At 34.0% G+C, this 10,601-nt stretch overlaps 1 protein-coding gene across 1 annotated transcript in view; it reads right to left on the bottom strand.

The window, feature by feature from the left end:
* TAF2 (TATA-box binding protein associated factor 2) overlaps window positions 1–10,601 on the bottom strand; it is a 62,408-nt gene that overhangs the window by 32,390 nt on the left and 19,417 nt on the right. Inside the window, exons 11-15 of the mRNA XM_074144952.1 lie at window positions 5,996–6,165; window positions 4,367–4,521; window positions 2,052–2,166; window positions 1,843–1,952; window positions 1,000–1,065 (exon numbers count right to left, since the gene is read on the bottom strand). Coding sequence (XP_074001053.1) covers window positions 1,000–1,065; window positions 1,843–1,952; window positions 2,052–2,166; window positions 4,367–4,521; window positions 5,996–6,165 — 616 coding nt within the window. The remainder of the gene's footprint in view (window positions 1–999; window positions 1,066–1,842; window positions 1,953–2,051; window positions 2,167–4,366; window positions 4,522–5,995; window positions 6,166–10,601) is intronic.

A 10,601-nucleotide genomic window follows, 5' to 3' on the forward strand; every position in this document is an offset into this window, starting at 1 on the left:
GCTTGAAGCAGAGAAGTCCAAACTGGACAAAAGAATGGCAGCATTGTTGATTAGAAGTTTAGCAGACAAAATCATATACCAGTTCAAAAGTAGTTGTAAGAAAATCATCAAGGTCTCAGCTCAGTGTACTGCAATAGCTCTCTGAACATAACTGGTTGGAACCACTCATAAATATTTATGTTAATTGCTCTTAGATACAATTAAAAGCTATTTATTCATATGTCAACTATCATATAGAAATGATGAAAATAGCTTAATAGATGAAAATATCCCCTATTAGATTATTTCTCATCATATTTTAGATGAGGTTATATTTAACAAGGATCTCCAACACTTTTAAGGTAACAAGCAATCTATCCTTCAAAGTGACACGATTAGTTTGCAAGAGCAGATTATTTACTTCCCTCAGCCATCAAACAAGGTATCAACACCTTCAGGATTTCTGAGAGCACCGCTATTCCAAGTCAAGGAGGGTAAAGCGGGTATTTACATTGAGCAAGAATTTGCTTCCAAAGAGCTAAAAGTTCCAACTGGAATTAATGCCGGTATGAATTTCAGCACAAAGCATTTCATCGCTTATTTTCAATCTAAAAGGTTTCTTTCAGAATTAACCACAGATTTCAGGAACTTGTCTGTCTCAGTGCTAGTTAAATGGTCTTCATCAAGGTCCAACAAAAATTGCTCTTACTTTGTTTCAAGCAAATTCTTGTTTATATTTTACCTTTGAAGTCAGCTGAAAGATATCGTTAGAAATGTGTAAGAAAGAATTAAGTAATTTATTCTATCATCTTATCTTGCCTACTATTTTTTTAAAACTGATTATAGTAGTTAATCCATACATTTTACGCTTCACCAGAATTATCCCAGCTACAGAACAAAAGTCTCAAAGAAGCAAAGAAATGTGGTAGTCTTGAAATTTGCCAGTCATATAATGAAGTACAAGATTACTATCAAATTGTTCAAAATAGACATGCTTTAGTCTCCAACAACCTAACTTACTCCATAGCAGAAAGGTCCATGTCCACCTCTTCTCCATTCATCAGTGGAATCTTTTTCTTTTTGTTTCTATTAAGAAAAAGAAAATAGAAAAAAACAAGTATTAAAAAATTTGTCATACTAGCAAAGATATATTTATAAATGGAGCTTCAGCCGGCAAAAGCACTCTGTGTATTTTACCACATAGAATATAATGCTCTCTCCAGCAAAAAATATTGACAAAGTTGAGCTGTGCATTAATTTTGTTCAAATAATAATCACCAATACTTTACAATGCTTTAAACTTGACTCCCACCATTTTTACAATTACACATAAGCATGCAACTGTGAGAAGCAGAGGTCAAACTAGTTATTAAAATGCATTAGGAAACTGAGAAAATATGTTTGGGAAGTATGTTACTTTTCTCGCTCGTTAGGTTTAGTGAACAACCTTGGAACTCTTAACAGAAAAGGAAAACTATGCAAGTGCTTCATTCATATGCCTTCACTTGAGGCATTCCCCTGGCCTACATTTGTCTTCCCTCTAATTTGTCTTTCCCATTAAAGGCATTTTAAGTACTCTAATTAATTAGAGTCTTCATTCAACTCATTCTATATGAATAAGCTCTTTATAAACCTTAAGATCTTTCCTTATAATTAAAAAATGCATATAAAATGAAAGGTTTCCTACTGTCCATAAACAGTAGTAAATTCTATTTTCTCCCCTTATATCACAGGTAAATCTTATTCAGTAAGATTAACAAAATATAAACATTAAATTTAAAAAGCATATATTAATCATCAATGCGCTATATGTTTTCATACATCCATACTAAAAATATTTGCAGTTTGTATTTTAATTCTTACCTTCTGCTTTTAGAGTGGCAAGGTATATCATGTTTAAGACTGTTTTCTTCAATCTGCAATGTATGGTTGAATGATCCATCAAGTTCTTGCACTGTCACTTTAAGAGGACCCTTCAAGTTCAAAAGATTTTGTTGGTAACATTAAAATTATGCTTATTAATGTGTAGGTAAACTTGTATGTGTAGGTAAAATATGGAAAATCAACCTTACCACATATTTCTGAGTCCCAGGAGATGTGTAGTCTTGTTTTATTTCTAATTCCAATACATTCCGTTTTCTATTAAATGCAAAGCTACCATAAAATTTTACAACTCCGCTCTGATCACTAATAAGCAGTATAGGAACTAATGCACAATTAAATAAATATCATTCTCAATGTTTTCACTCTTTACACTTGCTTTATGCCTCATTCCTAGAAATTCCTATCCCAAGAAAATCAGGAAATGAAAACACGTTCATTCATGAACTTTTTAAGATTTTCTTTTTCTTTCAACTGTTCTTTAATGTATAATCATGTACCTTATGGAAAAAAACTAAAGTACAATGAAAATTATCTAGGAAGAAAGAAGTCATTATGAAAAACTGTATCAGACCCCACCACATCCAATGTCCTTGGCATGCTCTAAGGGAAAGTAACCGAGTAAGACTTCAGGAATTTCAATCTGATTTGTTTTGCTATATATTTCAGTTAAATAAAACTCAGGGGGGAATGTAGACATTAGCTTCTGTTTCCTACCCATGTTAGATTTAACTCAATTATTTTATTGCAGTTTTTCAAACTCATTGTGAGCATTCAGCATTCACATGTGTGCATGTGTATACAAGTTCACATTTACATGAGAGTATAAAATACGACTGCCAAAAAGTAATGATCTCACTCTGAATTTTTGTCGTAGGTAACAATTTCTTCAAGACAACTATTCCTGTGAAAAATTTCATCATTCATTATTTGTATGACAGCCATTTCTACATTTTATTTATAGTAAAATTAAAACACTAGAGAGAAGTATTTTAGTCTACTGCATGCTCCCAACGAGTCTCTGACAATATAAGAAAAAAACAGGGAAGAAAAACCTGTTCTTTCATGTCCTGACATTTAAGGGAGGAGCTGCCAGGTTCAGAGAGGCTTCTTACCGTACAGGCATTATTAACTTCTCTCCCAAAATACAGTCATTTGGCTCAGATTGGTTCTGTTCACAGCGGCTGCCTTTATAAAGGTTTGTGATTTTGTCATCAGATACAGCTTAAGGCATTTTTAGTGGTTTCTTCAGCACAAGGCTTAAGCTCAGCATCAACACAGCACTCAATAGTGTAAGTTAACAGTAATAAGATATCCTCCCAAACAATACAAAGACCTCCTGGTGTCTAACAAGGTGGAAAATCTACTATCACAGATGCAACAGCTTTTGAAGCACGGTAGGGAGGTTGCAACCATAGGATTAAACACAAGTTACAGTTAACAGGATCAACCTTGGGGCCAAAGTCCAGAGAAGCTGAAAATCCCCAAATCTGAGAGTAACAATTCTTCCTCGCTTACAGAACAAACGTAGTTAGGATTCACCCAGCTCTGACATTAATGCTGGCATTTAGGTATAGCTGCAGCGTAATTATATGTACATATAGAACCCCTACTTTCCTCAAGCACTTGGCACAGCTAAGTGTGGAAATTAGAATAATGCGTATTTACACTTTATGAATACTTTTGATGCAGATAAAATAGTAACTTCTCATATTACTCTATAAATATTAATTATACAGTGTTTTTAAGGTAATATTTAGATGCATGAAGACTGTTAAGTCAGCTCAAGTAAATAATGTCTGAATATAAATGCCTACTTTTGTTTTCTGTTAGAACAGTAAGGTATGGTTTTGCTGCAATCATGTATGAGGTTAGCCTACAGTCATGTTAATTAAAACTACCAAATAAAGCTGTTAAATGGAGAAAATTCAAATTTACCATCATATCAATCCAAAATAAGAAACCCTACTTCTTGACTAGTATCACTGAAATTTGAAGAATCACACACAGAGGTTTATTTTACCTGAAATTGTAATATTAACACAAGCCACCAAGCTATTAAATGTTAGTGTATTTTAAACTATCAATCTGCGCTTTAGGTTAGTTACTTCAGGGTGATTTACTGGAAATCACATCTTAAAATGCACCAGACTATAGCATTTTCCATGTCAGACTTCAGCATATTTCTATGGGCAGTGTCCTCTGGAATCCCTTTAGTATAATTTGGCCTTAAATTCCAGCAGAGTTCTTCTGCTTCTTTCAAAGTAAAACTTAAAATCATGAAGCCCCGTCTAGTAAAGAACACCCAAAAAAGCCAGCATACTCTGAATGACTATGAAAGGAGTGCGAACCTGTGGCTCACATCTATTTCTAATTCAAAGAATAATGTACTTAACTGTTTTAAGCAAAGATATTTCATACCTCTCCTCACATTCCTATAATACTGCCAATTAAAAACAAATTCATTCTCCATATTAACAATCCAGACCAGAAATAAAAAGGATACACCCACTGCTTTATTAAAGGTTGGATGTCTTTGCCAGAGACATTTGAGATAGATTTCAAAAACCCAGATGTGGAAACCAACATCTGACTCCACATGTGTGACTGGAACTTCTGAGATGAAGCAGTGCTGGCCAGACTCAACAACTTGTTGAAAACCTAAAATGATAAAAAGTTATTACTTTCACTAAATACTTCAATATATAAAGTAAGCTTTTTTGTTTAGTTGCAGTTGAATTGCAACTAAAGGCCAATAAACTCATTCCCCGATAACTGACCTCAAAAAAAGTCTTTCAAAATAAAGACACTTCAGAAAATTATTTGCTTGTCCATATCAGAAATTGTGATTTGCAAACACAGACGTATTTTTACTTAAGGCAAACCATCCACGATACTGAGAAAAGCTCTGAAACCCCAGCTTCTTAACATGAGAAATGTTTAATGGCAACAAAATAAAACTAAAAATCTCTTCTTTGCTCATCACTGCTACAGGTACAACTTATCATGCAGCTTTCTTACAAAGACAGTTGAATTCAAAGTGGAATATAGAAACACTTTTTGGCATCCATTTTCTAGTTTTAAGCACCTCTATACTTCAAAACCATATAATCTGTGAGGCTACATCACCACAAGCACGTGTGGCCTTTAGTTACCAAATTATAATGCAGAGGGTAAGGGGTGAGTTTTTAATCAATTCCTTCCACCTGAGCTTTTTCAAAGAACCAACTTCCTCAAAGCTACATATACACACACAAAATCCAGTAAAAGACTATCAGCTTTCAAAAATTATCTACAGTAAAACAGATCATTAACTATATCTGCATTTAGAAATAAAAGTCCTCAAGCTCTCTACTTTACTATTCCTTTTAAAAAATTGCAAAAAATAATTAAAATTTATGTAAGGAAAAGTCTAAAAAAGGTGCATCTGATGTATTGTCAACATGACAACTGCTTAAAATAGCTCAAGGACAAGCGCATACATTTTATCCTAAAAAAAAATAAAACAAACAAACAAAAAACCAAAGAAACCCTTAGCTGACAGAAAAAGATACCATTCAGTTTCTAACTGGGTGTCTGTTTACAGTACGCCATCTTTTTTAAAGCATGTCACAAAACATATTTAGTAATAAAGAAAAACTACAATTCTGCAGAAGTTTATATTTTTAAAATAAAATTACAATCATATATTCAACTGCTTCTCCTAATATAAAGATCCATGCTGCCCCTAGCATTGAAAATTCTATACAGTGGAGAGAGAAGCAGCTGGATTCTCATTACTTTCATTATTTATAATTTGAGTAAATTAGCTCACAGCAACACCAGTTGGGGCCAGTAAAACAGGTCCTCAGTGTTAACAACCAATCACAATAACCCAAAGAAAGGTAATACCTTAGCATTAAAGAGAATGTGCAACATATAAAAAGTATTACAAGTAATGTATAAGAATAATAGCTAACCTTATCCTAACACAAATCACCTGCATTTTACGTTCGTTCTACCTTGCTAAAACTGAAAACACAAATGGAATCCTATGATGACCTGTTTTGTTCTTCCTTAAAGGCCACTGAATGAATAGAAATGCAACTAATGACAAAAAGTCGTCTATATTTCAGAAGATCATTTAAATACCTACCTGTAACATGAACTCCATGCTAATCCTGTTCTCAATCAGTCTCATAACAAGATGCGCTTTACACTGGAACATAGTGTAATATTCCCAGGACAGAGTATGAGGATGTTTGATAGAAAAATGTAAATGCGATGCAGGGCTGGAAAAGAAAAGAAAATAAAAAAGCCCAGCTCTCTATTTTGCATTTTATGGAATGAAACTTAAAATATACCTTAGCAACCCAGATTACAGCTACGCCAACAATTATTTAGGATCTATTCTACCGCTTTAAAGTTATAAACTATAACGTGCTTAAAATGACTACACACTTGTAAAGAAAGGTGACATGGGTGTATGTACCTGGCAAACAGCAAGTGCTGGAGAGAGAATAATGACAGGTAATACATGCTCGGTATTACTGTAAAGATAGTGGTAGCAGCAGCAACCGGAGCAAGGAATCTGTGACTTGAATCTGGAAATTACTAATGAATTGACATTTCCCCAGCTCCACTCCCATTTAAAAGTGATTGTACACAATGAATATTTTAAATAAATAATTGTTGCAATTAAAGAAAAGTAAGAATTTTGAAATTCACAGAGATTTTCATGTGATGAGCCAAAGGAATTGCTTGTTTTTTATTTTAGTTAGCAACTTTATGCTTTCAATACTTCAGTACATTAGTAAACTGATGACTTCTAAATCAGACAACATGCCAAGGAAGACTAGGCAGAGAATTGTGCTACAGCTGCCACACTGTTTCCGTAATTTGAACTATCTGTGCTGCTCCTTCACACATACTCCTTGTGTCTATAAGCAAAATATTTTAAATAGCTCAATTACATTCCACATCAGAAGACAGACAGATGGTGAAACCCTGAAACTAAAAATAGAACGATTTCTGGATAGCCTTAGTGGCTGTACAGCAATAAAACACCAAAAGACTTAATTTTGATGGGACTTAAAATCAATTATTTCCACCAAGTTTTACATTTCAGAACACAAACATTCTGAATTATAGCTCAGTTTCAAAGTAGAAAATTAGCTGTAATACTGTAATTCTTCAGAAAAATAACACCTTTTTGCCCTCTTCCAATTATTTCAGAAGCACCAATAATTAGAAGTCTGGCTTAATTTTATTGATGAACCAAGGCTGTGGCAACTGTATTTTGTTGTGCTATGTTTTTTCTTTCAGTTCTTTTCACTGGACACTTGAGTTTTCCATGAACAAATAACAAACATCTTAAGAAACTGGACCCGCACCATGTCACACCAACTTCTTAAGCAGCAGGAATCCAGACTAATTTTATGCTGGTTAGTGGAGAATCAAAAATTAGCAATTATGACACAGAAAATGCCAGCTGCTTAATATTTCTGGGCTCAAAATTGGATTCTTCCCCTGGGATTCTCATTTATAGATAAACTAACTAAACCATTTCAAGACGGACCAGGCACTTGATTTGTCCAAAGACTTTTGAAGAACGCACTGCAAAACACAATGAGGTAATTCATGATAACCACTATAAGTCTGATCTTTCACACCAGCTACCTCAGGAAAAGACTGATCTTCTAGAACCTTCAAAGACCTGTGAAACAAACCATTTCAACTTCAACTAATCCTTCTACGCAGCTGACAGACATATGCCAGCAATAAGCGTTCTACCAGGACACTACCAGCACTTGGCTCCTTATCTGCAGCTCTTAAGATTTCAGGAGAAGGCAAGAACCAAGGTAGCTGCAACGCCTTAATATTTTTTTCTATCCATCCATTTACTGGGAGACTCCCTTTAAACAGACATTCATGAGTAAATTCAACATCTTAAGAAGATACAAAAAGAAAAGTACTTCTAAATTTAAGCAAGTACTATCCTTCTTAGGTAGACAGTATATAAATAAGAAGGCACTGAGGTTTACCACTTGCTGTTTCTAGTTGGTAAGCAATTGTTAAAGTTCTTATCAAAATTGTCCTTTTATTTTAGATACTTTTCTATTCTGAGGTAGGGAAGGGTTAGCATGAGAGAACTGAAATGCAAGGAGGAAACTGAGGTTGTGGCTCAGACATTATATAATAATTTGGTTTCAGTATAAAACTACTTATCCAGCTTCAAATTATACAGTTGATTGACTTTGGTAAAATTCTTTTCTTGAAAATTACAACCAAGCCAGAACCCACATTTTTGGCTTTCTCAAATTTACTAAGTGTTGATTGATTTTGGTACTGGTTACAATACTTAACTGCAAATCAAAACAGACAAGTTCGTTCAATATTAATACATTTATTCTGCATATTTTTCTTCAGTCATTAGACTTCTAAAATTTTATTGAATTGGCACCAAATGAGAATTAAAGTTACTAATATGGACCTAGAACCTTTGTCTAAAGTGAAAATTGAACTAGCTGTTCCATGGAAATTTATAATGCTCACACGCTTGGACACACTCCAGTTGTTCAATGTAAACATGTCAATATGCTTCTTCATTTGAAATATATCTACATAAATTTCTTGATGTTTTTAATTTTTACAACAGGATGGTACCAGTCAAAGACTGAAGAGAATCAGAACCTGAGGGGACAACACAAAATTAAAATGTAACAAACACAAAGCTTTGTTTTGAAACTGCCATCCATGCAGCAAATAACCTGCAGTTTCCTTACTTTCATTTTCCCGAGCTCTAGGATTTTTTGTTTTAAAATAAAAGGTCTGGAGAGTAGTGTTTATGTTTCACTAGACATAAACAGGAAGAATCTGTGAGACCTGTGTTTTGCATAGAAATGAATTAATGCGTGTGAAAGAAGTTCCTTTTTCCCAGTGATGTCTTTCCATTTTCTGCTTCTAATTTAGTTGAAAAATGAGATTATTAATTAACCTAATTTTTTCTGCATATTATTATTAATTGAGACTGTTGTAATGCAAATACACTTGGCAAGAAACCACATCATAACAACCACAACAAAGCAAAAAATACACTGGAGAGAAATATTCTAGACACGGTTAGGAAAATTACCTCCCTAAATACAAATCATTCCCCTGAGTCAGGAATATATACTTTATTTACATACAAGGAAACGTTGCATTCTGCAAGAAACAGCAAGTTGTAATTTATATTTAAGTATGATTATTATTAACAAGCCATAATACAATGAAGTAGTGAAACAGATGTACAAACAGTGTGTCTAACACTGATACATCACAAAGAGGAAGGATACATTTAAGAGCATTAGAACGGGAGTTTTTCAATTATTTGTGTTCAAATCTAGAATACCTACAATAAAACTAATGAAAATAACAAAGAGACTTTTTTTTAGTCAATTTCCTTTTTTTTTTTTTTTTAACATGTGCCTTTTTTCTCTATTAATCTGAATTTATTTTCTCTTCATAGGGGAGTATGTCACCAAATAGTAATGCTGCCAATTGAAAAGACAGACAAGACCTAATTCAGTACCTAAAATTTTCCTTAAGAAAAAAGACACCATAACCAATAGGATGTCTAAAATGAATGCTGCTAGCTGTAACTTGCTTTTCAGAGCTATATGTAACAAAAGGATCTGGGTCTGCTTCATTACTTGAAAGAACAGTACAGTGAACTAAATCAGAATCCATCATGGGCAGACGTGCAAAACCGAGCAATGGCTTGGCATTCATACACAACTTGCATCTGTGATTGTCAATATGGGAGCTGTTGAGGATTCACCTGGCTGGGAAACTAGTCAGTATGTCCTATTCCTGATTTCAGAAAATGATTTCTTCTTTTTTCATCTCTCAAAAAAATTACTATTCAAATTTTAAATGGGTTGTTTGTATACATGATTCAGTTCTAAATCCAGAGTTTTAATTTTACATGAACAAAACCTAGACTTGCACACACTCAAATGCAAGAGAACCACTGCTGCAGACAATTTCAATTGTATTTTCATAGTACAGGGGCTTCTGCTGCAGTAAAGATTCAAGAAATTCACATATTGGCCCACTCCACCTGCACATGATCAACCTCGCAGTTCTGATTTTGCAAAGAGCAACTCTTTGTGAGGCTGTGTCATAACTAGATTAATTTATCCAAGAAAAGAAAAACCCAGCAAAAGGTTGTCATTGAAACCTGGGTCAACTTACTGACCTGGCTTCTAGTAATAGTTTTCTACCTTCAGTGGTTAGCACTACTCAGTGGGTAGTAGAGGAGTAGCACAAAAGAGATGAGGGGAAAATTCCAAAGTGAGCAATACTGAAGCTACAGTTATTGGGAAAATACAAACCCAGCCAGTTCACAGTTACTTCACAGATGACTGATCTAATACTTTTTTCCCCCAACTGATTAAGAAATCTCAATATAGGACTGCAAGGTGGTAACTGAGACTAGAAAGAAAAAAAAGAGCAAAGAAAAAGAAAACTGATGATACTGTAAAAAGCCTGAAGATTACTAACCACTCCAGAAATAGCTCAGGTCAAAATTCTGGCTCCATATTCTCTCTTATCCTCTTACTAAAAAGTAGTTTCATAACAGCATAAAAAACATTCATTATACTTAATTTCCTTCAAGATTTAAAGTGAAAGAAAAATAACAGTGATACTATATACTCAAGATGTACTTTATGAGACTGGTAATACATGCCTTGGGTTGCAGCTGAAGATCTTCAGCC

Source organism: Numenius arquata, chromosome 3 (assembly GCF_964106895.1).
Source record: "Numenius arquata chromosome 3, bNumArq3.hap1.1, whole genome shotgun sequence".
Classification (NCBI taxonomy): Eukaryota; Metazoa; Chordata; class Aves; order Charadriiformes; family Scolopacidae; genus Numenius; species Numenius arquata.